The sequence below is a fragment of the Phytophthora infestans genome, genomic scaffold (assembly GCF_000142945.1).
Source record: "Phytophthora infestans T30-4 supercont1.34 genomic scaffold, whole genome shotgun sequence".
Taxonomy (NCBI): Eukaryota; Oomycota; class Peronosporomycetes; order Peronosporales; family Peronosporaceae; genus Phytophthora; species Phytophthora infestans.
The window spans coordinates 938,487-964,995 of record NW_003303725.1 but is presented as its reverse complement, the minus strand read 5'-3'; the positions used below and the strand labels follow the sequence as shown (position 1 = coordinate 964,995).

The following is a 26,509-nucleotide window of genomic DNA, read 5'->3' as shown; positions in this document are numbered from 1 at the left end:
ACCCATTTAGGATACGTATCCGGGTTCCTCCTCCTTGGACTACTAATAAGCGTGTTCGCCCCGCATCACCCACCTCATCTGGTGGCTCAGCGTGATAGTCTCGGCCTTCGATCCACTTTACCTCTGCCTCATCCACTTTGAGTAGTACGGATCCACGTCGAGCAATCCAGATCCATCCTAACCACCGGGTGCTGTCACTAATCCGAGATAATGACTCCTTGTCGGATCCCATCTCTCATTTCTGAAAAAGGAATTCACCACAATCGTCGCCTGTACGTGGTCGTCGCCGCCCGACGGCGTTTACGACGTACACTTCCAGCGTCCTCACTTCCCCGACAGCTCCTTCTCTCGCGTGACACATGTCTCCCACTAAGCATGTCGACAAAATGCCTAGCAAAGCCCCATCCGCTGCACCTGCGGCCAGACCTCCTGTGTCGCCTCCGGAATTGCAAACTTTAGCCCAAGTTATCTCAGATCAGATGCATACCTTGAAGAAAAGATCTTACACTACTGCCCCCCCCCATGCCCACGTCTCGCCAAGACACTCAAGCTTCACCACTTGAACCCCTCGGAAGTTGCTGAAAGAGCAAGATCCCGCCCTACCGACGTGTGCAGAAGGGGAGGAAAGCTCAGCAGATCACGGATCATCGGGGGACACCCTCCGTAGTCGGTGTCTAGGCGCTGTTGGTAAGTTGGATCCAGCAACCTCGCAGCTTTAGCTAATCCCGCTACACCACACCTGCAGCTACCATCGTGTCGGAGGTACTTGGAGCGACTGGGTCAGTGGCTACACCAGGCCCCGATGATATATGTCATCTACGTGTAAACCCCATTGTGAAGGCGTCGATTAATGATGCATCAACTAAAGCGCTTAGTGATGAAGTCTTTTGTGAGCGTTCATGTAGTGGTATTGTGGAGGCTATTTGGGAAACGTTCTCTTCTCTTATGAAGAAACGCAATAAATACTGACGCCGTTTGGAGTGTGGGGTCGCGTCAGTCTGCCATCTGGTTCAAATTGATGCCGTTTAAGATGAAAAAAAAAACGAGTGGTGGACTTCACCGAATCTGGACAAGGGCGCAGGCAGTGCCCGTGGATAACTTTGACTCTCATGATATACGTATTTGGTATGGCAATTGCGACGGCCAATGTCCGATACGACTTTTTAAGGCGTGCATTTTATTAGCGGAGACTAATCGGTCTGATGCGTCGTTAGAGTATTCGCTGCGAGAATTTGTAGCGGCCATCAGCGAGGAATGGGGAAACTACATTTCAGGTAGCGTCAGGCATCCGACATATGTGGGCTAATGGTATTGCTCGTAATTGTGAGCGCTTCCCATTGATCGACGTTGTCGCAAAAATCGTAACTACGCTACATCGTCAACTAGCTCATACTATCAGAATCTCGCTTAGAAGAGTACTTATCCAGTGTGACTCAATCAGCTAGCGTTGTCTTGAACTGCGTAAGAGCTTCTATTGCGGACTACCACCAGCCACATCGCCACTTGACGGCTGCTAGATTCTCCCTTGAAGACCATAAACAGCAGCTGACGGCACATTAGGCAATAATTAAGGGAGTTATTCGTGACCTTGTGTCACTGTCGCCTACCGAGATAATCAATCCGCTGCTCCAAATTGAGAGCGTCGAGGACTCCGAACACGCGGAGTGAAAGCTATTATTTCTGATCTGCTGGGTATCACTTGAATCAAGACCTTACAGTTTGTTCTACGTTTCTTGGTGATTTTTCGCTTAGAATATCCCTTCAATGTAAGCAGTCTCCAAATCATCTTGATTGGCATCTCAGATCAAGTTGCTCTCGTCTCTCACTTGAAAGCGGTCCGACCGGTTCGAAGTATCGTTGGATCTTCCATCCACAGTGCTGGAAAACTTTGTCCATGTTAAACGTTTGGAATCTCCGGATTGTCTATACTCCACATGACAGCAGGCCCCACCCGCCCTTATTGAGGTAATGTCGCTGGAATGAGCGCTTCACGTAGCTAAACAAGAATTCTATTGGATTGAAAAAGGGACAATTCGCCGGCAGAAATATCGGCACAACTCCAACACTTCGAAGATAGTGGATTATCTCGACATCCTGTAGATTGGAGCGCCATTTCAAATCTAAACTGAATTGCGGCAAGGGTGTTGACGCACTGGCCCTCTTGGCCAGTGAACGAAGTCTTGACAGCACGCTGTGAGTTCCACGCGATTAAACGTGCCATCCGTGCGAAAGTACTTTAGGATACCCTTCACGCCGATAAACACTAGAACCGACACCTGCGGTTTTCGCTCACAATCTCTTCTAATAGCGACCTTCTATCCCTGTAGTGCGTACCTATCATTATTTGGCTATCAAAGCTGGCCTCATCAAGAAAAACCAAAATGTAGTGGCTTCCCGCGATGTTGCTAGCTTCTTCCGCGAATCGAGACACGTCTCGCTCCTTATTGTGCATTGTGCGACGCTTTAAACCTTTTCGGTAAGTCCGAAATCGTATTTTGCTCTTCAAACAAACGTCTTGGAGATGTCAGCGACATGACACTTTAAAAAGCTACTTACGAAGGAAAATGTTTCGAGCGCATATGCAGCTAGCTCCTAAAACTGCGTTCTCGTGCACATGAGCTCATACATCATCTAGCTCGGAGTGTGAGAATAAAATGCGCTTATTTTTAGTAGATGCTAGATTGCTAAGTCTGATGTATGGCTACTTCTGCCGCCAATTCCAGGAGCTTCGAAAATACCCAGTGGTATCCCTAAATAAGGTGGCTGTGAAGACAAACTAGATCATCCAGCTTGCGCTTGCATTAGGATAGCGTGGTATGTAGACGAAAGCACTACACCGTTCACTCTAATTAGTCGTGCCATGACTAATAAATGGCGATGAACAGTGAAGTCTAAAAATAGGCATGATTATTTTAGGTGCACGACTATATTAGGGGCATGACTAATTATGGTGAAATCGACTGTCTATTTTAGGGGCGGCTATACAGTCGCCGATGCTGCGCACTCTTTGTAGCCTTTATCATACTCAGCACGATATGCTTCTACAATTTCTCGCACAGGCTTGCGGAGGTGCTTAACCTGCCACGTACCATCAATATCTACGTCTAAGCCGCACAGTATCATCGACTTCTTAGCCCAGTTGATCCCTTCTTGTCCATTTCTGCGCTTACTAGACGGGCGCATTCTGCTGTAGTATCCAGATAAACACGTTTTACCTGGGTTTGCAAGAGACCCCGACGACTTGGCACCCTGCATTCAATCGCCACGCCGAATTGCTTCCATATTTCTTTTCTCACACAACCGCCGCCAGTGCACTTTGACCCTCTGTACAGGAAGCCGGTCGGCTGGCTGGACGAAGTATGTAGAGTTAGGGGGGAAGAAGAGAATGCGAGTCTTGAGCGCCTTTCCAGGTGACACAATGTCGTCACTTGCGTGCCCACTTGAATTGTCCATCCACAGCACACGCCCTTGCCCAAAAGGCCCTGATATGCCCCAGCAGCGAACGCCACTCGTGCATCAGTTTGTTGTCGATAAAGGCGCTGGACGACGAGCAGTATGCAACCCCTCTAGCAGTGTCCGAAAAGCCTTAGATAGGGTAGCTTGACCTGGCATTCTTGAATATTAGCTTTGGAGATAGCAGCTTGGCGTCTCTACCTCCCTTCAATAACACGCACATTTGTAATTCCTTCTCGACCTACTCCCATAAGTTAGGTTTTGTCAGCAGCCTGTAATGGTGCAGTAAAAGCAATGTTTAGTTAGAAAATTGAAATATGTGGTACCTGATAGAATACTACAGTATTTCACGCCGTCGGCACCGCGGAAGTCCAAGTGTCTTACCATCATCTAGATTTAAGACAAAATGTGATTCGTCCATGTTGTACTGCTGGTCAGGGTCAAGCCGGCCGTCATCAAATTCGCGTTTCAGCATGCCAAGGTGTAACGCTATAGACTGTTCAAGTTGTGCCATCGTTTTGTCACTAACCTGCTTCATCCCTTTCAGTTTTTGGTACACGATATTGTGCCGGACGGTGAAATCCTGGAGGCGTGATCAGTGTACGGAACTTCTTTCCACTAAAGCTGTACGCGGAGTTGTATACAGCGTGCTTGCTGACTTCGATCATAGTCATTGCCATGTCCATCAAGAGCCGGGAAGAAAGCCTTAAACCCGCTCGACGCAACCGCTCAAACTCTGCAAGTAACAGCGGATAGAGCCAGGCTTGCGCCCCCGACCGACCAGAGCCTTGTGCGTAAGCTGGTGTCTTCCGCCGCTCGCCGTCCTGGCGTACTTGCGCTAGCCGTCGTCCAGTGCAGCTTGAAAGGCCGAACGCTTCGCCACCAGTCTCGCACCTTGTTAAGGTTGACGCGACGGTCGGCTGCCCGGAAGATGGACGGAAACTGGTAGACCGTAGAAACCCTTCTCTCCATCCTCGACAGCGTTGCCCTCCATCCAAGCTACGGAGCGAGCCCGAATCGCTACCCCGACAACATGCTGCAGTGATCGTGTCTCTGTGTCGTTCATCCTAATTGTGAAAGTGAGCACTCTGAAAAGTTGGGGCTGTCGATGTCCGACGCCAACTTGTCGGGGGATTGGTTGGCGCCGTTGGCTTGGCACGATTAATACTGATGCATGACTATATATGGTAAGTGGGCAATAATTTATCATATCAGTACAATTCATGACTAATTTTGAAGCACGACTAATTAGAGTGAACGGTGTACACTGTACACACAGTGAGGCACTTTCGAATTTGCACAAAAAATATTTCTAATCTGCTTAAAAACATTTCGTTTTTACTACGTATCACCTGCAAAGTGTTATATTTTACGGTGCAAGGTCGTGAAAAAACCTGTAGCAAATTAAGAACTTGTCGTATTTATAAAAAATGAAAAATATAAGAGTACTTCCTTTGGAAGTTGTTTTAATGCAGCACCTAAGTTTTCTGTGGACAATATATTTCATCCTTGAACAATCATTATTGGGCTGTATGTGATGTACTACCTACGTAGAGTGGCACTACCAGGATCAAGTAGGAGCATGAACTGCTGCCAACTTGTGTGCGGTAATTTCGTACTTTACAAGTGTGGACTCTTGTGGTCTGAGCAAAAACTGTGCAAAATATTGTGCATGAGCTCGGAGTGATCTATATCAGAGGTGAGTAATAATTATGCTAATATATTTTTTTTTTTTTTCAAGCTCAGGAGAGATCAATAAAATGATATCTGATCAGTTGTTGCAATAAATACATTAGCCTGAATTTTGATATATACTTAATTCTTGAATGTCACTTGGCATTGCAAAAGTACCGTTATTTTGAATGCTACTAGCATTGGTTGTGATACGTGTAGGGCACTGCGTGAATCCACCGTATGCACCGGTTTATCTCTCTGATGAATACTCTCAGCTGAGTCCTACCTTTCAAACTACTACTACTGTTGTATACGCTTAAATAAGGCATCACCTCCAGTAGTACTACGTAGTACTACAGTAGTAGTACTTGTACGTAGCTCTACAGTATTTCTTCTTTTTGCTTACATACTACCAAGGTTGATGCGAGGAGTATTGTACAGATATATCTCTTTCTTGGTAACGTTTTATAAACAGTTTCTCTCAGTTTATTTTTTCAAATTTGGGGGATCTCTCCTTTACCGGGCTATCTGTTCGACTTGTTTCCCGGACTGCATGAAGCTATAAGACCACTTTTAATACTAAACTATCAGCTCAGACATATATGATCCTCGTTCCCCAACGCCGCAGATCTTTGAGTCATGTTGTCGATGCCACTCGTTGGTCATTTCTCTTCATGCCATCGTAAAATTTAGCGTATTGCTTAAATCTGCGGTACGCTTGACTTGTCAAAATATAGTCCGACGGAAACTGATGCTGGTGCACCATGGTCACCCACTGGGAAAGGGACATTTCAACAGATTCGTCTTTGTGCCTTATGACGTCGAAGAGACGGTGGGGTTGCACTCCTGCCGCATATAACTCTGCGTCAGTTGCGTCCATCTTGATCAAGTTTGCAATTTGTTTCTTCATTTTCCGCTCCCTCAAAGGATGCATGGCTGCGTTGGTAAGCACTGTTAAGTATCCTCGGTCTTCGTGCGCGGGGTTTCCATCATCTTCAGGAGTATCTTGACTTCTTAGGAACCGTTCTGATGAAATGTCATCAGCTGGACGAGGGACATCAGTGGACAGCTGCTTAAGTTTACTCGAGGCGTCCACCACTCCATCGGTTGTAGCGAGGAGGGCTACCGCGCAACCCACAATCAAATAGCCAAGGCGCATACTGGGTTAATGAAATGGAGAGAACTGTCTACTGCGGAGTAAATGGATTTGTGAGTTTGACCGCGCAAGGCTACTTCTGCCCGGGGAAATCAAATCTGTATACATGGCCTCACGTGACTCTGTGTCGACTACAATGTACTGTACATGACCATCAAAATTTGATTCAAATTGGCACACGAACCTTTTGTACCACAAACTGAAACCAGGTGGTAAGAGAGAAGGAAACAGCCACTTTTCCAAAACCGTACAATTTAAAATGCTTGCAAAAACTTCGTTAGGGATCGGAGAACGGTACCCCAGATTTTCTGTTTTTGCACAATTCGCCCAACTTTTGTCGATGTTCGTGCACCAACGAAAAGCGAGGGTTCCGAAATCCCAGTGACGGACTTTCATTTACTGTACATGTACAAGTATATCCCATGATGGAGGGAATAATCTACATGTTTGATGCGGAAAAGACACAGTCTCCTGTACCGTACCGGTATACGTACCGGCTTTTGCTTCTACGAAGTTCTACACCCAGCATCATGAGAAAATAATTGCCGCACATACAGTTTTCCCACACTGATCGCGCTCCGTATTTCCCCAAACGACAAGTTACAGAAAGATAGAACACCCATGGAAACTAATAAATCTGCTACTTCATTGAATTCTTTATAAAAAGAAACTTTTGCAATACGGTAAGCGTATCTAGCCTCATACACATAGAATAGTTTTTTTTTTCAAAAACTAAAACAAATTGTTACTGCAACACCTGAACCAGAAAGATCAATCGAATTCATCAGGCCCATCGTTCAAAACGGAAAGACAATCGCCGCAACGAAGTCTACACCTATGACCGCCATTGAATGGGTCCGTTCTATTTGTATTGGAGTGTTTCGACCTATTTTAGTGCTGTTAAACCGGGGACATTTCGATAAATACGATGGATACATAAATGTTATACGGTGTAGCTCAGGACGATAAGCACAATGACGGCGCTGACTTGTACGAGTCTCGGCAGGCCTATAAAAGCACGGCTATCAACTCGCATTGGCGTGTCTGTTAGGCTTTAGTCCGCAGCAGTAGCGCAGCGATGCAGCTGAGTCACTCGCGGCCGAACCCATTTCAGCCTGAAATTCAGATGCCCCTACGATCACCGACAAACAAATAAGAGCAAGCAAATTTAAACCCCTAACCCTTTTTTAAATCTTAGCCTTTCAATCCATAATAGCTAAATCCGAGTGCTAAATCAGAGTCTCACAATAATAGACTTCGACCCAATAAAAAATATTAGTGATTGCCGCTTCAAGTTTAAAACAAAAGTCCGGTGTCGAAGGAAACGAGATACCGGTTTTACCGCACAAAGCTAACTTACTACTCTTTTTGGTAAACAGGTTGGCAGATCTCCAACCTAATTGTAGTGGCGTGACATCTGCAGCCGTTCTCGCAGACTCTCCAGTTGTTCACTTGTGGTTGACGGACGCGAAGCATTCGTCGCAGCTCCACGGTTGGCACTAAACGCATGGAACGAAGTAAAGCTGCGACCTCGGGGCTCCGCAGACAACATAGTTTCAGCAAGTGACGGAGCCGCTGACGCATTCCTCGATGTGCGCGGGGCGATGCCGCTATCTCGCGGTGGGAACAGGCGTCGCGTGAGACTCTCCTCGGGCACAGTAGCCACGCTATTCGCTGCACTACTGGCACCAAAATGCGTCGTGATACGCGGTGGAGCAGCAGACGCGACACTGTTGCTGGTGCCGTTGCTACGGCTACCGTTCTCTCCGTAACGCAGCGCCGCGGACTCGACAGCATCCTTCTCTTGCTGGTCAATGCCCATTTCTTCCAGAGCTTGACGCACAGGAGACGTAGGGCGGCAGGTCCTTCATCGAGGCCTCAAAGGCACTCGCTCTCGTCTTCATCAAGCTCTCGGCCATAATCTTCAGTGCCGAGCGCATATTATCGTTAGCAATATCCACCATCATGACTTCCGCTCCAGGTAAAGTCGAGAGACATGTGCATCTGCATGAGCACGCCGAAGATGTCGATCTCCTCAAACGGCGTCAGCGAGTTCGCTTGGACATTCGACAGCTTGAGTAAGATTCGACCCACGAGCTGGTCCAGCGAGTCCTCCTTCAGCAAGTGCTTGAGCGTGTCGTTCTTGTTGTAGTCGCCCACATCATTGTGCATCAGACGCTGCAGGAGATTGATCACCGACGGATAGACGTCGCCCGCCTTTGCTCTCTCCGTCAGCTTCCGCATCGCCTTGTACAGCGCCTTGAACACCATGAGATAGCGCTTCTCTTCGGGAGGCAGCATCGCGATCTCCGCTGCAGTCAGATTCGCCTTCTCTGCAAACTTCTCCATGCGCGGGTCCATGATCTTCGAGCACAACTCCAGCAGCACTCGCTCCACCGTGTAACGCTGCATGCTCGTCACCGCGTCGCTACTGAACACGACGGTGAGCGTCGTGATGCTGATCGCGAGGATGTACATCTCCGGTCTCTTCTCGGCGTTGCCGGCGTAGAACGCGCCATGGATACAGTCACACAAGGCCAGCACAATCTCGTTCACGTACGAGTGCAAGAACTCAAGCTCCGCCGGGTCGGACGGCCGGTTGATTATCGCATACAGCCCTTTCAGCGCATTGCCGCCTTCCTTGTACGCAGGCGAGCCCGCCGGCACCACCTCCTTGGACGAGTTGATCAGCATCTCAATCGGGCGCAGCAGCAGCTCCTCAATGACGGCACTCTGAGCCTCTGACTCAGCCTCGTGTTCGAGTGCGTCCATGTCCACATTGTGCGATTCAGAGCTAAATTGCGGAGCTGCCGACTCCACCACTGGCTGCTCCTTGACTGGGTCCGACCTCGTCGTCGTTGGTGCTGTTGTCGCAGCAGCAGCTCGTCCAAAGCCAAAGCCAAATCCTGTGCGTTGAGGACGCTGCTGAGGCTCTGGAGCAACCTCCTGCGTTGCAGCCGCTTCGCCCTGGAGAGTGCTGGCCGGTAGATGCTTAAGACGCGCGTTCAGCAGGTCCATTCCCTGCTGTGTGGTGATGCCCGCAAAGCGGAAAAACTTGTCTGGATTCCCGCCTTCCGTGCGCATGTACACAGCCACGAGCGTGTTGATGGCACTCTCTCGGAGCTCCTTCTCGTGCGCCACGACGAACTTGCCCACGTCCTTGATACACTTGCGCCCGAGCACTTGGTATCCATGCAAACCGACGATATACTCGACCAGATCGATGCACTCGCACCTGCTCTTCATGTTCTTCGACCCGTTGAAACACTCCATCAGATACGGGACGTACTTGTCGGGGCTGTACACCGCCACAACCAGCTTCATGACGTCACGGAAGCGGACGCGGAAGCGCGGCTTCGACTGGCCGCTTTCCTGCAGAAGATACGGCAGCAGAATCGCCGCCTCGACGTCCTCCAGTTGATATCCAGACTCTCGCAGCATCTCGAACAGCTTGACCAGCACTTCTAGCAGCTTCGCCAGCGCTTGGACGTTGTTGTCCACGATACGAAGACTGCACCACTTCATCACGAGGTCCAGCGCCGAGATCACTTCGTCTGGCTGATGGACAACACACAGCGTCAGTTCGTCCATGGCAGCGAGCATCCCCTTCTCCAAGGAAGGCGCGAACAACTTGGCGTGGAACTCTGGCGACAAAAAAGGCTTCCACTCGGCCTCGATCTCACTCTTGCGCGCGTTCATCTCACTCGTTGACGTCGTCTCGAAGATCCACTTGTTGTATTGGCCCTTGGACAGTCTCGCCGGCTTGTTCGAAGTCATCTTCAGCAACGGCGCCGTCTTTGTCGAAGTCTCCGGTGCTAGCGAAGCTGCTGCCGGAGGAGCACGAAGCGAGCTGGGACGCGTAAGACGCGACTTGACGGGGGTACTGCCCGCCGCTACACTCGCTCTTCTCTTAAGTCCGCCACGCTCCAGCCCACTGGCTACAGGAGGCGCTACAGAAGGTGCTGGGGCAGACACCGTAGCAGATAAGCTCGAACCTCCACTGGTGTCAACTGTGTCGCTTACTTTCTGCAGCAAAGGCTTGAGAGCGCGCATGGCCGCTGGCTTAATATCCCGACACCCGGTCGTAAACACCACGTCCTTGCCCACCGACTTCATGACTTCAATCAGCACAAGCTGCGCCTTCTCACGCGCCTCGGACGACTTGTCCATCATGCACTGCACCGTGGGAGCCACCAGACAGCTCAGATCCAGTTTTTCGCACTTCTGCAGGTGCTCTACAGCCCATCCGAGCAGCTCAGCTCTGCCCACAGTGTTCGAAAGACCTTCCGATAACGGAGCCAGTAGACTCTCCACACACACGCTTGACGTCTCGTTGTTGTGTCGAACCCACTTGTGGAGAGCCTGCACAGCCGCAGCTTGCATCGTCTTCTTGTTGTCGGCCACACCGGCGACCAGACTCGCGCCCAGAACCTTCGACATCTTGGCGATGTCGGGCCCGACACTCGCAGCCACGACTCCAATGACGTTCGCAGCCTTCACCTTCAAGTTGGCGTTCGAGTCGTTCAGACGAGCCTTGAGCTGGCGGAGAGCTTCTTGCACAGGCCTCGTGAACTCAATCGCGCAGCCGGCGCCTTCACAGATGGCTTGGACGCTATCCATGGCCTCTGCGCGCTTCTTCCACGCCACCTTGTCCTTCTCGTTCTTCATGTCTTCCAGCAGCTCCTTGGTGATCTGGCTACTCACATCGACACGCCCGAACAGCGCGCCGGGGTCTGCGGCAGCCGGTGCCGCGTCTTGGCTTTTCACTTGGCGCTTAATCGTCGCCTGGGCCTTGGCTGGATCGAAGCCCACCTTCTTGAACTCGTCTTCTACAGTCTTGGCCAACGCAGGCTTCCAGCTCTCCAGGTTCAAGATCGGAAGCAGCGCTGGGCCCAATTGCGAGTACATCGTACCGAGCAGCGCCGTCGCAGCGCTGCGAACCTTCGGGTTGGACCCTTCCAGGCCTTGTGGACCCTTCGCGTAGTCAATAACAGCGCGAGGATTGCAGATGGACACGCCAAAGTCCTTCACGCAGTCCGACAAGACCACGAGCGCCTCGATGTGCGCTAGCGGCAGGCGGACCTTCGGCATGTACTCGATCATGCATCCAGTCGTATACGCGGGACTGGTAGCCTCGCAGAACTGCACGAGCATCCCTCGCACGGCCTCGTTCGCCTTCCTGTCGCCAATCTTGTCGCACGCACGCGGAGTCACGAGGCAAACAACACCACGCGGAAACTTGCCCGCTGCAGTCTCCGCCAACGTGCCCACAGCTTGGAACGCGCTCTTCAACACGTTGATATTGCTGTCCTTGAAGTCCTTCACTTGCGTCGATAGGTACATCGCAAACGCCTCGATCACGCGCACAGTCATCACTCCAGAATTCGCTCTCGCATACTCCTCCAGAGCTTCAATCGCAGCTTTGCGCTCCATCCACTTGGAGCTGGCGAATCCTTCCTGGATCGAGCTCCAGTTCTCCAACTCAAGCTCCGCAATAACGTCCTCTGCTTCCTCTGCGGTAACCGAGATGGCTATTGGCGTGAAGTCAGTGCTCGCTCCTCCCGACGAACCAGCATTTGATCCAGCGGCAGGTTTTCTAGAGGAGGCTGCCTTCGATTGCGCGCTTGGAGTGCCAGGCTTCGCTCCCAGTCGACTAGGAGGCCCACGCTTCTTCAACGACGGGCGTCGTAGGCCCCCAGGAGCGGGCGTGCTATCCATCTCCACATCCCCATCAGGCTCTGACGCCTTAGAGCCGCCGAAACTCGAGCGACTGGCAGCACTTCCCGCACTACCTGGACGCGACGGCGGGGCGCTACCAGGACGAGAGGTGGCACTTCCTGGTCGAGAAGATTGGGCACTGCCAGGACGAGACGAAGCGGTGGACGCAGCGCCAGCCCCCAGCGCCTTCTGGATAACCTTAAACGCCCGTGGATTCTTACGAGAGATCTCGTCCAACATGCTCTGCAGCCATCCAGCCGTCTGCTCGGTGGCTTGCAAGAGTACAATAAAGTCCTTCTGCCCCGCTTCACGCACCTTGGGGTCGCTATCGTCGATGCCCTTCATGAACATCGCTCCAAACGCCACGACCAGCACCTTGTCGTTCAAATCCACATAGCGATTCTCCACCGCGCGAGTCAAGAACGCCATCGTCTGGACGCGCGCAGGCGGCGCCTTGTTCTTAGACGCATCGCACGCCAGTCTCAGGTCCTCCATCATCAGGTCGATCGTCATCGCATGCTGCAGAAACAAGTCCAGCGTCTTGTTCGTCGCGTTCAAAATGACCGACTTCTTGTCCGAAAGCTTGCGCAACAACTCGGGGAACATCATCCGCGCATACTGCGTAAAGTTCTTCCGCAGACCGTCCGCCAGCGCTCCAAACACTTCAATCGACTTGGCCACAATGTTGACGTTCGAGTCATTCGTCAGTGCCTTCAGCGTCGACACGAGTTCGTAGTACTCGCCATTCGCTAGCTTCGGTACGGGGCCAATCAGCTCCAGCACGATCTTCAACGCCTCCACCTTTTCACTCCACTTGGGTAGCGCCAACTTGGTCTTAAACTCCGTCTTCGGGAGCTTCGCAAGTAAATCCACAGTCTCTGCAAAGTCACGAGGGTCGAACGCTGGGGCGGCAGGCTCAGCCGTATGGGATACACCACTCGAAGGCTTCCCGCCTGCAGCTTTAGCAGGTTTCGCGCCTCTAACGAACTTGGTCGGAGCTGCCTGACCAGCTGTGACATCCTTAGTCTGTTCCTCAAACTCCGTCTGCTGTGCTTGTCGTAGATTGGCTACAATGTCCTGTACGAGCGCAGGGCCAGTCCAGCGATGGATCTCCACCATAATACTCATCGCTATCGGCCGCACCTTCACTGCTCCTTCCATCAGCTTCGGTAGCGCTGTTTTGATAGCTTGCAACGGTACAACACGCGGCCCGTATTCCTTCAGCGCGTCCAGTACACACGTCGCACAAGCTGGAGGCACTTTCGGCTTGCGGTTGTTCGTGCCTTCCAGCAGCGCCGTCACCGTCTCCTCTGCGGCGCCTGCAGCGATAAACGCGTCGGTCAGCTCTGTACACAACTTGACGATGCCCGGTCTGGCCGAGAAGCCTTTATCTGTGACGCGCGCCATGACGCCGCCCACGATGTCCTTGTCAAATGGCTCCACGTTCAAAGTGTACGCAAGTACCGCGGCAATCCCCGCTTCCATGGCACTGGCGTTGGCGTCCTCGCACATCTTAAACAGCTCCATCGCCGGTCTCACGAGGCTCGTCTTGACTCCTGGCTGTTCGAACAGCGTCTTGAGCTCCTCGAAGCCTTCTTTGCGTACCTTCCAGTTCTTGTCTGAGAGTTTCGGCAGTACTGCGTCGATTGAGACAGCATCTCCTGGTCCTCCTGGACTGTCGACCTCCATATTAGACAGCGTGGAGGCAACACTCTCCATCTGCGCGTCTTTCAGCGTCGGAGACGACTCCATGACGACGTCCTGCGCTGTATAATCGGCGATAGTGATGTCTTCCATTGGAGTATCCATGTGGACGCTTTGTGGGGCTGGTGGAGGCCTCGTAGCGGCTCGTAAAGGCGGAGAATTGGCCACCACACTCTGCTTCTGGGACGGGACAGGCGGCGAGTTGGCCACGCCGCCGAATCGAGGAGGTGGAGGCGCTGCATCTTGAACTCCGTCCTCCTCTTCACCTTCTCCGTAGTTGATGTTGGATGAAATGGACTTGGAGATGTTCATAAGAGACGCCACGTCGAAGCCAGCACACATGCTGCACTTGCAGCTGGCGTTGCGGAGGCATTTCTCGGCCATTCTGGCGGAGACTTGTACGGATAGAAACTATATACGGTGAGGAAGATGACGCGATAGGTTGTGGTCCGCGCAGAGGCGTGTGGGGCGAGCTGCGACGCTAGGATGGCAGCGGCCAGGAAATATCAAGCTTGGGCGCACGTCCTTCCGCCCCAAAAGCGAATTTTTGTCTGCGAGTTGCGGAATTTGAATTTTTAAAGTGTATGCGACATGAAGAGTCTTGGTCAATGAATGAGAAAGAAGGAATGATGGTCTTGCAATGGTGAAATTTGCTCCCGCCAAAAAGTTGCAGTGGCAGAATGTGCACCGGCGACGCTGAGGCGTCCAGCCTCATGCGCTGGTTGAACTTCTACGCTGCCAATGCACAGGAAGACTGCGCTAGTATCGTACTACGCCTCTTAAAGCTCGCGTAGGCAAAATAAATATCGAAATTTCGGCCAAAATACATGAAATACGTTTATGGCTAACGTTATATTTACTACTGCGGGCATGATTCGCGCAGATTTCCAGCCACAGTCGAAGAATTGAAGGCTCTAAGCGGGTGGAAAGCTGTGATAGCGGCATTAGAGGGTTTCTATGAGACCAATCTAGCTGTGGACGTGGAGAAACTGGCAGGTGGGCTGAATAACATGCTGACGACGCTGCTGCAGCTAGTGCTAGGCGCAGTAGTGCAGAGCGAGACCAAGGAGACGTTCATCAAGGACATTCTGACCATGGAGGACGCAGTGCAGTCCGATCTCATGGGTATTATCAAGAGAGTGATGGTACAAGGAGTGTTGGTCCTCAATGTTGAAGTTGCGGACGAGACCAGCAGAACGGAGAGAGACGCGCCAGCGATCGGCTCTCCGCTGTATTTGTCGAGAAATGCCGTTGTGGAGCGCGTCCAAAGGGAAAACGAGGTGCTGAAGGACGAAAATGTACGTGAAAAAGGGTAAAAAAACAAGAAATTGATGATAAAAACTAACGACAAGCACACAGATCCACCTTGCTCAGAAAATGGAGCAGGCAACCAAGAAATTTCATGAGTTGGAGCGTGAAAATGTCAAGTTGGTGGACATGATGCAGGGTTTGAAGCAGCAGATGGACGCCGAAGCTGTGAAGAGGCAACGAGCGTTGCATTCTCAGTACAACAAACGCATTAGCTCTCTTCAACGTGAGCTGGAGTCGACAAAAAACGAATTACAAGACAAAGAAGCGCTGGCGAGCCGAGTTCCGGTCTTAACGGATGAGGTGGATCTATTGCGGCCTATTGCCGAGAAGATGAAGAAGATGGAGGCTACAGTGGCCAAGTATAAAGCGAAGGTCGACGCGCTGTCTGGAGCCAAAGACATGCTACAGGTGCGTTCGTTTTTGACTCATGTACTTGAACTTGTTGTGTGCTGACAGCCTTGTTTAGCGACTGGAAAGTACGAACGCAGAGCTGGTAAAGAGGAATCTCGTGCTTGAAGGCGACGTGGCCAAAGCTGCGACGTGGCAGCGGAAACTCAAGGAGGCGAAGGAGGCAAAGACTGCGTTGGTACGTTAAATATTCTGATACCTTTGTCGCTCCAAAGACTAACACGAGTGTTGGTGACTAGGAGATGCAAGTAATCGAGCTGGAGTCGACACTTGCTCATGAACGAGAAGAAGTTCGGCGGACTCGTGCCGAGATTGAAGCCATTCAAGGAGTTTTACACGAGTCCAGGGCTCTGAACACCCAGTTACAGATCTCAGATCTTCAGCTAGCGGACGTAGCAGCAAGCAGCAACTCCTGTCCCACAATAACTAGTGGCATTAGCGAACTGAACCCGGAGCTCATGCAGAGATTGACGCGCTTGGAATTCGAGAATGTCGCGCTGAAGAAGCAACTTGACAGCGCAACAGAAGCCAGAGTGGATCGCCTGGTGGACGAGCTGGACGATTTGACTCGATTGAAGCAGTCTTTCGAGAAGAAATACCTCGACACGCAGCAAACGCTTCAGTCGACGCAGTCTGAGCTCAAGCAAACAAAGGAACAATACGCGTCACTAGTAACAGAGCGAGATTGTCTAGCAGCTGAGCTCTCCGATAGTACGGACCGGAATTACCAGCTGGAATTGGGAATATCGAGACGAGATCAGCAAGTATCGGACTTGCGGGATGCCAGTGAAGCCTTAACACGTCAGAACGAGCAGCTAGCAGCGCAATACGAATCTTTAGCAAGACGACAACAAGACGCTGAAGCTCGCCAGGTTGAATGCACTGGCATGCAAGTGGAGGACGCTAGAGCGGATCGCATGCGCTTTGAAGAGCAGAAAGCTCAAGAACTGGACCAAGTTTGTCGACATTATGAGGCTCGTATGACTGTGTTGCTTAGCACAAAGTCCGCTGAGATAGAGAATCTGACGTCAAGGTTGCAAGAGGGTAAGCTAAAGTATGGCGAAGACCTGAAACAACTGGAAGAAGCTCGCGCATTATTCACGAATAAGCTGGAGCAATACCAGGAGCAATATTCACTCTCGAACGCAGACTGGAGCGCAAAGGAAGCTCAGTTAAACTGTCGAATCGTTGAGCTGGATAGACAATGCAAACAACAGGAAAAGTCGCTGAAATCGACGATCCGAAGTCAGCTGGAGTCGAATACTCGGCTAGTGGAGAGGAATAAAGCCATGAAGGTCGATGCGCTTGACAAGAGAGAGACAATTGCAAGACTTCAGAACACAATCTCGCATTTGGAATCCAGAGTGGCTCTTCCGGAGAAGGAACGAAGTCACTTGAGTAGCCAAGATGAGCGGAACACAAATGCAGTGAACGAAATCTCGTCGTACTCTTGTCAATTGAGTACCCAAGTGAACTTACTTTCGGCTGAACTGGAGAGCGTTCTCAAGGAGAATAAAGACCTTTATGTGAAGCAAGTATGGTGTCATCAGTCACCTCTAAAAACAAATACTTGCGACTCGGCGACGAGCTACTATTTGACTCGCATCCAGCAGGTGGAACACGACAAACAGCAAGTAGAACACAAGCGTCGAGAACTGCTGCTCGTGAACGCCAAACTCATCCAACAGCAGAGGCAGCTTCACGTCAAAAACGCTAGTCTAGCTGATCGGATTCTTGAACTGGAAGAGTCTGTCACCCACTGGCGGTTGCGTGTTGAAAGAAGAAAGACGGAGGAAGAGCAGTCTAAGGCTCTTGGCAACGAGCTACCAGCTCCCGAACTCCCCACCGAAGGCGGTAGAAAGCGCAAACATGTGGCAGAAGACAGCAGCTTCTTAGAGCCCGCTCGAGCTGCTGAGTCCAGCTCGGAAGCTCGTCCGAAACATCGATTCGTGCGCTATAAGAGCATCCCAGAGGAGCCATCTGAGTGCAAGCAACAGTAACAGCGTCAGCGAAATGTAAATATTGACAGCGACAAGTCGAATATTGTAAGTTGTGTCATGTAAATTTCAGGTTACTCTCCAGCCTGTCTCCTTAGAAATAGTAAGGTTTCTGTCCACACTCCGTTCCTCCTTCTTGAAGGTAGTGGCAATACTTGTCCTCGGTACATGTAGCCGTACTGTTGCCACACTTGGTAGCGCCGTTAGCATCATCCACTGCATCAGGTGGAGCACAGACGCAGTTCTCGCCTGCTCCGTGGAGACAGAGACACGTGAACTCCCGCTTACAGACTGGTGGGTCGCCAATCTTCCTGTTAAGTTCCGCCACTGGGTCACAGACACCCCAGGGCACCACGGCTGTCTCTTCGATCAGGAACGGGTTGTCCTCCATATTGCTGGGGTCGTAGGCCAGACAGGATGGAGCATTGGCGAACATCTCCTGGCCAGGCTCCATCCTGCAGACAAAGTTCTTGTTAGCGCACATGGGCAAAGTGTTGTCCGGATAGTCGCAGTCATCACCATCCGCCACCACGTGGACAAAGTATTTGACACTGGGGTGAGCTACAGGGGCTTGTCCAGCCGTCACTTCCATGCGTATTTTATTTTGTAAAGGCGCAGCAGAGGCCAGCGAAGCCGCTAGACTGGATGCTGCCGCGACGACGCCTAGGAGTTGCATGCCTCTCTGATACCGCTGTTTTTCACTTTTGCTGGCTCTAGAATTAGAGACTTTTGAGTTACAGATAAAGAGCTGTTTTCTGTAGCCAGTAATCTGGAAGTCTTGGAGTCCAAGTTGGACTATCTGAAACATATGGGCAGCATACCAGCACCAATCACCTGTCCGCGATAGGCTGTCCCAAAACGAAAAGAGAAACCACCGCAATATTAGGATTCAGGAGTTAAATGTAAAATTTTGCTGGAAGATAGCGAGCTCGATTTTTAATATAAGAAGAGTCACTGCAATTGAGGTCTGCAACTGCAAACACTAAACGTTCACTCATTCATAAAGATCTCTTCACAGATCTAGGCGCTTCCGTCCTCTCCGTCGTCCTCAACGCAGATACCGAAGTTGTCGTAGTCATCACATGTGAGACCTGAGTCGCACACACCGTCGTCCGAGCAGTCGCTATAGAGCGACGTGCTGCTCGGCAGATACGGGGCTGAAGCGCACTCCTGGTACGAGCCCTTGGTGCGGCAGTACTTGCCCTCATCACACGATCCCACCTCTCCACTGGACGTGGTGCAGTTGTCAGCTGTAGCGCGACCCGTGCGCCAGGCATCGGGCGGTGAGCAGTAGCAGTCCACGTTGGCGTAGTCCATGCAGATGCACTGGAAGTCGAAGAGGCATTTGGAAGGCAGCGACGCGTTTGATTGGCTGCACTGCATCCAAGGCATCGCAGTGCTGCTATCCACTGAGTCCAGGAACGAGTCGTCGCGCTCGAGACACTTCTGAGCGCCCGTTCCGTCGTCCTGGCACGCGTATGACGCGCTCTGACACAGCAACACGTCGCCGCCATTGGGGCACGTAGCGTTGTCCGCGATGACTGTCACTTCACGAAACTTCATGTGGTGGTGGTGGTGCACTTTGTAGTGTGAGGCCATGGCGGGAGACGCCAGCAACGCAAGAGCGACGAGAAGAGACGAGTGCATTATTGATCGAGGCGGATTATCTCACTTGCTGTCGATGAGGCGGATCGAAAAATGACTTTGATACAGGACGACAGGAGGAGGATCGTGAAAGGTGATAAATCAGATTTGTTACCTTGTGTATGACTCGTTTTGGATTTGAAAAAATGGGCAAAGAAAGAAATGGATTTGATAAGCGAGACAGTACTTAGGACACTTAGGACCGCAGCTGCAATCCTGACGTGCCAAAAAAATGGATACTGCGCCACCGGTAGCCACAAAGACATAATTATTATTTTTATTTTCAAAAGGACCTAATAAATGCATTTTTTTATTGCTGCTCTCCAAATGGTGGCGGTGTCCGAGTTGCAATAAACAGCGCCATTGTCTCGGTGTAGATATTTTGCTTCTCGTTTTTTGCGTCTACCTTGAACTCTCCAAAATGTTTTCGCGGAAGTCATTTTGTTTTCACTTTTTTTAGGTAGTTGTTGAATGGATCCATCTGAACTGGAATGAAAAATCACAGCCTACCGTACATCAGAAAAAAAGTGTCAGCCTTCACCTACAAAATGACATCTGCAAACCCGACTTACCAAAATGAGTAACTCGATACGTCAGGGTCATCAATATCCACATCACCAACGTCGACTGGACAAAGAGCATTTGGGTCTCCAACACAAATGCCAGCTGATACAGCGCGTTGATTCCGCAATTTCGCTGTGTGATTACAGCTAGCACAACGAAAGATACGAGCTCCATTAAAACATAAACAAATATTCGAGAGACGATTCCTTCAACATTGTCACGCGTCACACTGGCCAAATCTGTATGATACTGAGCGTTGGGGGAATGAGCCATTGCGAGAACGAATGCACCATAGACCGTAGGAACGAAAATTTCCAAATACTCGGAAAGAATAAGGCACTCCGACGTGAAGAGAACTTGGAGCGCTTCTTGAACAATGATCGATTTCTCCGCTTGGGTTGCAATTCTACTCTCGATCTTTCGAGCGAACTTAGGTGGGATTTCCTCTATACACGGTGAGTTTGGTTGCGCAGTAAGTGGTGCGACTGTATTGATTCTCCGAACGCAGCACCTAATCCAGTCCCATGAATTGCCTGGATCCTCTGAAGTAACTCTGGAGCTGATCCGTGAAGATGTGTTAAGATTATGTGGAATTGAGCTCGCCGCTGATCTGGTAGCTGAAATCCGCTCGAGTCTACTAAGTAGCGATCTGCCCTCTTCGGACAGGCGGTGGTCAATGCACGAACGTACTTGGATTTTCTTCAAATTAAGTCCACATTGATCCAATACGTCGGAGCTGCACAATTCTCGCATTGCCACGAGTAAATTGAAATTCCTAGAATCTGTCGAGTGTCCTTGAACGTAAAGTCTGGATAAAATACGTCTCGTTTGTCGATGAAGTTCGTGAAGTTCAGTTGCTGTCTGTAGTAGATCAACAGCCATGACGGCACCAAGAGCTAGTGACGACACACTTTGTAAAGAAGTGACTAGGTAAACAGCGTCGAAAAAGTCGACTGTAAACACAACTTGGGCTGGAATCGTATCTTCTTTATGAGTCGCAGCAGATGCGAAAACCACTATTATCACAAGTCGAAACAGCGGAAGAAGCAGGAGAACGGGTATCTCGTACATTGTATAGTTTGCCTTACTGAAAAGCACCTGATAAGCCGGGTATGCCACGTACATGAAGCTTTGCAGTGATCCAATCCTGCACAACCGACGAAGATTATCACGTTGCAACGATATCTGCTGAAATCCACGAGATCCCACAATAATTCTGAAGTATATCAAAAGAAAACATGTCGTTATGGTGGCCAGAGTAAACATGAAGAACGGGATCGGAAATACCCATAATTCCGCCGTCACCATACCAACAACGACGTAAATTACACTCATGAAAGCACAATAGCAAGATATCTGCTTTAGAGAAAACGGAGGGGCATCCAGCCAAAAGCCGATCTGGATTGCGGCAGCGTAACCTACTCCAGCCCCGAGTAATCCTGCTCGAATCCAGAATCCAACGTTATTTTCCCACCCTTCAGCTGGATCTTGAAGCGGGATACTTTCTTGGCCGAGCAATAGAGCGATTATTACTAGAGGAGCACCGATGACAACAAGTAGAACGCGGTCGACTGATGTGTTCCGAGTGTATTCCTCAAACGCCAGCAATCGTTCAATCGAGTATTTCCCTCCGAAATGTGGAAGTTGTAAGGCAAACCACGCGTTGATAAACCTCGAAATCCGCGGCTTTATGACGTCATGCATCGCGTTTGTAGGGCGAGCTGCCGTGGGCATTATCGTCAGTCGTGTTAAGTGGATCAAAGACACAAAGCATACATCGAGTTGTCAAATGACTGTGGAAGTATTCATAGATCACCCTAAAATGTTTAGACATTGAAACTCTAATTCTGGGCATTTTGGGACCCTTATCCTCTAATCTGTCGGTGAAAGGTCTATGGTTGCTCAGGGTTGAGTTTAACCTTAGCTCTTAATTTATCCATTCGAACTCAAACGAGAAGTCACAACCTGTTCAAAACAAATTTTAATATCTTAGCAACTAAAAAAAACAGATTCCAAATACGTACCGAAATGCACCACACGGTATGTCAAGGTCAGCAGTATCCACATCATGAGTGTCGATTGAATAAACAGTGTTTGTGTTTCCAATACAAACGCCAGTTGATAGAGTGCATTGATTCCACACGATCTCTTTTTGAGCCTTGCGAGAAGGATAAAGGACCCAAACTCTATCAACGCGTACCCAAATATTCGAGAAACGACATCTGTGGCGTTGGCTTCACTCACCCCCGCCAATTCTGTGTGGTATTTGGCGCTCGGAAGGCGAGCCATCACCAGCACAAAAATGCCGTAGACCGTTGGGACGATAACCTCCATATACTCGGACAGCACAAGACATTCCGAAGTAAACAACACCTCGAGTGATTCTTGCAGCACAATTGAAGTATCCACCGCGGATTGCTTACGGACACGACTAGAGGTTTTCTGCTGGACCGCGGACAATTTGTCGCCAGTTCTTGTAGACGAGAATAAAGGAGAATTCGTTAAGGCAGGTTTTCCCGCAACTTTACTGCCAAGGCAACAATCTGCGCTTACTTTGGGGCTCGGAGCGACAATTGCAGCTCTAGATAACGTCTTTAGGTTGGACTGGTATAAGTCGCCACATGATCTCGTGCACAGACACTTCTCAAGTTTATCCACTAACGCTCGGCCTTCCTCTGACAATTGATGATACATACAAGAGCGAACTTGGATTGCCGTTGTAATTTGCAACCCAATGGCGCCAATTTTGTTGCACATTTCTTTAACAGCTTCATGAAGAGTAGCAGTTTTACTCAGTTCCACAGTGCGCAGCTGACGGATCCGCGATAGAATTCCCCCAGCTCGTTGACGGAGGTCGTAGACCTCGCTTGCTGTTTTAAAAAGATCGGTCACCATTACTGCAGTTAGCGTCAAAGGAGAAAGGGCTTGGATAAACGAAGCGAAATAAAAGGCATCGAAAAAATCGATCGTAAACACAACTTGAACCGGTATCATGCAGGGATGCCGAATATTGCATTTTTATCTATTGCTAATCAAAGCAGAAAATAAATAATTGGGTTAGAGAGCTGACTAGACCAAAATAGATTATTGAACTTCCTCAGCTCAAAAAATAGATTATTGGTGCAGCAAAATTGGTACACAGCGAGGGCACCAGTATCAAAGAATGTATGGCCAATAAAACACCGCCCAATAGATTATTGGTGCTACAACGGGAGCGAAAATAAATAATTGATCTTCCTCTCCAGAAAGTCTCCAATAGATAATTGGTGCTTTCTTATTGCAATAATTGCAGCACCAATTTATTTTTCGGCATCCCTGCCAGGGAGGGATTCCCTGGTATCATTCTGCGCAATCGCACGCACGAACATCAGAGTCGGACGATCGGGAGAATCATGAGTACCGGGATCTCGTACGAAGTGTGGCTTGTTGCATTGAAAAGAATTTGGTACGCTGGATACGAAACGAACATGATAGCCTGTACCGTTCCAACGTTTCGAAGCCGGTGAAGCTGCTCTTGTCGAGCCATTATATGCCGAAAGCCTTGGGCGCCCACTACATGTCGCATGTATGCCAAAATGACAACTGTCGTGACGATAGAAACGCTAAACATGAAAAAGGGAACCGGAAATATCCCAATTCTTGCGAATATCATTCCAGCAGCAATGTACACGGCTGCCATTAGCACGCAAGACACCAATATCTGATGCAGCGTGAATGAGGGAACATCGACCCAAAATCCGATCTGAATTGAAGCTGCATTGCCTATTCCAACGCCCACCAACCCGACACGAGCCCAAAATCCGTAGTTTGCTTCCCAACCAGCAGCAGGATCTTGAAGTGGAACACTTTCTTGACACGAAACCAGAGCGATCACAAGGAGTGGGACGCCAATAATTACGAGTATGACTCGAGCGAATGGTGTTTTCTTGGTGTACTCTTCGAGCGCCAACATCCTCTCAACTGAATATTTGCCACCGAATGCTCGACATGTAGCGTAAGCCACGCATTGACAGCTTTGTGAATTCGGATCGGAGGAAGACACATAGTCGCTTTCTTCTTGTCGATGCAAGCGAGGCTGGTGTTGATTCAGCCGACTTCTTCATGTGTAGCTCATTTATGGGGGTACTTCCTGTTGTGTACCCAATTTAGAATGTTGTTAGTCGAACGAAAAAGAAATGCTATTTTAAAGAGGATTTTTAGATAACGTGCAAGAATAGCAACTTATTTACAAATTAGTGCTTTGGTTAGAAAAACGCTTTACAATGTTAAAATCCATCATCTCTTTTATACCCACCCAAACTGAAATGAGAAGTCACAACCTATTCAGAACAAATATTAAAATCTCAACAACTAAGAAAAACATATTCCAAATACGTACCGAAATGCACCACCCGGTATGTCAAGGTCAGCAGTATCCACATCATGAGTGTCGATTGAACAAACAGTGTTTGTGTTTCCAATACAAAAGCCAGTTGGTTGAGTGCATTGATTCCACACGATCTCTTTTTGAGCACTGCGAGAAGGATAAAGGACCCAAACTCCATCAACGCGTACCCAAATATTCGAGAAACGACATCTGTGACGTTGGCTTCACTCACTCCTGCCAATTCTGTGTGGTATTTGGCGCTCGGAAGGCGAACCATGACCAGCACAAAAATGCCGTAGACAGTTGGGACGGACCTCCATGTACTCGGACAGCACAAGACATTCCGAAGTAAACAACGCCTCAAGCGATTCTTGCAGCACAATTGAAGTATCCACCGCCGACTGTTTTCGACTTTTCTGTGTATACGCAGACGAGATATCGTCAATTTTCGGAGATGAAAGCAAACGTGGCTTCGATAAATTCGGTTCAACTGCAACTTTGCCCCGAAAACAACACTTGATCCTGTGCGTTCTTGATACTTCATCGTTTGGTACAATGATATTTGTGTTAACCGTAAACGCAACTCGCGATAAAGTCTTGAGGTTATGCTAATACGAGTTAGTGCATGGTTGGGTACACGTGTATCTCTCAAGTTTATCCAGCAGCATTCTACCTTCGTTCGACAATTGATGGTATATACACGAGCGCACTTGAGTCGACTTTGAAATCCGGATACCTAAAACATCAACCCGATTGGACATATCTTTAACGGCGTCGTGAAGATCGTTACTTTGTAGTTCCATTCCAGGTAATCGTCGGATTCGGGAGAGGATTCTTCGTGTTCTTTGACGCAGGTCGTGAATTTCACCTACTGTCTGGAATAGATCGGTCACCATCACAACACTTAAAGCCAAAGGCGAAAGATCTTGAATGAACGAAGCGAAGTAAAATGCATCGAAAAAATCGATCGTAAACACAACTTGAACAGGAATCATGTCCTCTTTATGTGCTGCTGCACGCGTCAACATCAACTTTAACGCCAGTCGGACAATCGGAAGTATCATGAGTACTGGGATTTCGTACCAAGAGCGGGTTGCTCTTGTGAACAACATTTGGTAAGCCGGATACACAATGAACAGGATAGCTTGCACTGTCCCGACCCGATTTAGCCGACCAAGTTGCTGACGACGAGCCATTATCTGTCGAAAGCCTTGAGCGCCAACAACTAGTCTAATGTATGCCAAAATGACAGTTATTGTCACCAAACAGAGGCTAAACATGAAGAACGGGATGGGAAACACCCAAAATTTGGCAAACGTCATCCCAGCCACGATATACCCAGTCGCCATTAACGTACAGTATCCCAAAATTTGATTTAATGTGAATGGAGGTACATCAAGCCAGAATCCGATCTGAATTGATGCTGCATTGCCTATTCCAACACCTGCCAAGCCTGCGCGAACCCAAAACCCATAGTTTGCTTCCCAGCCGTCAGCAGGATCTTGTAGTGGAACGCTTTCTTGACACAGAACCCGAGCGATCACAAAAAGTGGGACGCCAATAATTACGAGTATGACTCGAGCGAATGGTGTTTTCTTGGTGTACTCTTCGAGCGCCAGCATCCTCTCAACTGAATATTTGCCACCGAAATGCTCGACATGTAGCGTAAGCCACACATTAACAGCTCTTGTGAATTGGGATCGGAGGAAGACACATAGTCGCTCCGTTCTCGTCGCTACAGGCGAGGCTGGTGTTGGTGCAACAGCCTTGTTCGTTGTTGACTCAAACTGGTCAAACATACTTGTCGCCGGTGTGTTCCAGTGAATTCGACTACGGGAAACCCATTTCTACCATGCCAAATTTAGCACCTTTGGTGCTTCAATAAAATTAAAAGAGATGCTTTTAATCTTAATTAAGGAAATTGCTCCTCTCATAAAAACAACAGTAGCCGTGTGATTTCATTGGTTGGGTTTATTCCAATCAAATTGAAACGAAATGTCGCAAAGCGAAATAGTAATTAGGTCGACTGAGCAGCAATTTACAATACGAAACGTACGCGGTATGTCAAGGTCAGCAAAACACACAGCATAAGTATCGACTGGGCAAAGAGTGTCTGCGTTTCCAATACAAAAGCCAGTTGATGCATGGATTCCACACGTACTCTTCTTCAGCAGCGCGAGGACGATAAAACTCTACTACTGCGAACGCAAATATTTGCAAAACAATATCCGTGACATTGGCACTATTCACTCCAGACAATTCGGTGTAATATTTCGCAATGGGAAGGTGGGCCATTGCCAATACAAAAATCCCGTAGAATGTCGGAGCGATAACCTCCATGCTCCGGCAGCACAAGGCATTCGGAAGTAAACAACACCTCGAGCTATTCTTGCAATACGGTTATGGTATATGTCGCTGCTTGTGATGTGATGGAACTTCTCTGATAATTAGACGACGAGCTGTCATCAATTATTGGAGGTGTATCAAAGTGGACTCAGTTCTTACGAGAGCAAC

General features: G+C 49.4%; 8 protein-coding genes across 8 annotated transcripts; all 8 read right to left on the bottom strand.

The window, feature by feature from the left end:
* Positions 1–5,764: 5,764 nt before the first annotated feature.
* PITG_14443 (secreted RxLR effector peptide protein, putative) lies at positions 5,765–6,286 on the bottom strand (the record flags this gene model as incomplete). The annotated part of the gene is made up of 1 exon (XM_002898861.1): positions 5,765–6,286. One exon carries the CDS (start codon positions 6,284–6,286, stop codon positions 5,765–5,767), a length of 522 nt encoding a protein of 173 aa, XP_002898907.1.
* A 1,393-nt stretch (positions 6,287–7,679) lies between these two features.
* On the bottom strand, positions 7,680–7,835 carry PITG_14442 (uncharacterized protein; the record flags this gene model as incomplete). The annotated part of the gene is made up of 1 exon (XM_002898860.1): positions 7,680–7,835. The coding sequence occupies one exon, from the start codon at positions 7,833–7,835 to the stop codon at positions 7,680–7,682; it is 156 nt and encodes a 51-aa protein (XP_002898906.1).
* A 395-nt stretch (positions 7,836–8,230) lies between these two features.
* On the bottom strand, positions 8,231–14,089 carry PITG_14441 (cytoskeleton-associated protein, putative; the record flags this gene model as incomplete). The annotated part of the gene is made up of 1 exon (XM_002898859.1): positions 8,231–14,089. One exon carries the CDS (start codon positions 14,087–14,089, stop codon positions 8,231–8,233), a length of 5,859 nt encoding a protein of 1,952 aa, XP_002898905.1.
* A 3,377-nt stretch (positions 14,090–17,466) lies between these two features.
* Positions 17,467–18,117, bottom strand: PITG_14440 (uncharacterized protein; the record flags this gene model as incomplete). Its single annotated transcript, XM_002898858.1, has 1 exon — positions 17,467–18,117. The coding sequence occupies one exon, from the start codon at positions 18,095–18,097 to the stop codon at positions 17,516–17,518; it is 582 nt and encodes a 193-aa protein (XP_002898904.1).
* A 212-nt stretch (positions 18,118–18,329) lies between these two features.
* On the bottom strand, positions 18,330–19,108 carry PITG_14439 (uncharacterized protein; the record flags this gene model as incomplete). The annotated part of the gene is made up of 1 exon (XM_002898857.1): positions 18,330–19,108. One exon carries the CDS (start codon positions 19,066–19,068, stop codon positions 18,442–18,444), a length of 627 nt encoding a protein of 208 aa, XP_002898903.1.
* Positions 19,109–19,602: 494 nt separating this feature from the next.
* On the bottom strand, positions 19,603–20,700 carry PITG_23018 (uncharacterized protein; the record flags this gene model as incomplete). Its single annotated transcript, XM_002898856.1, has 1 exon — positions 19,603–20,700. One exon carries the CDS (start codon positions 20,698–20,700, stop codon positions 19,603–19,605), a length of 1,098 nt encoding a protein of 365 aa, XP_002898902.1.
* PITG_23017 (uncharacterized protein) lies at positions 20,556–21,333 on the bottom strand (the record flags this gene model as incomplete). The annotated part of the gene is made up of 2 exons (XM_002898855.1): positions 20,556–20,594; positions 20,644–21,333. 2 exons carry the CDS (start codon positions 21,331–21,333, stop codon positions 20,556–20,558), a joined length of 729 nt encoding a protein of 242 aa, XP_002898901.1.
* A 3,526-nt stretch (positions 21,334–24,859) lies between these two features.
* PITG_14437 (uncharacterized protein) lies at positions 24,860–25,673 on the bottom strand (the record flags this gene model as incomplete). Its single annotated transcript, XM_002898854.1, has 3 exons — positions 24,860–24,863; positions 24,971–25,625; positions 25,670–25,673. 3 exons carry the CDS (start codon positions 25,671–25,673, stop codon positions 24,860–24,862), a joined length of 663 nt encoding a protein of 220 aa, XP_002898900.1.
* Between the last annotated feature and the right edge of the window lie 836 nt (positions 25,674–26,509).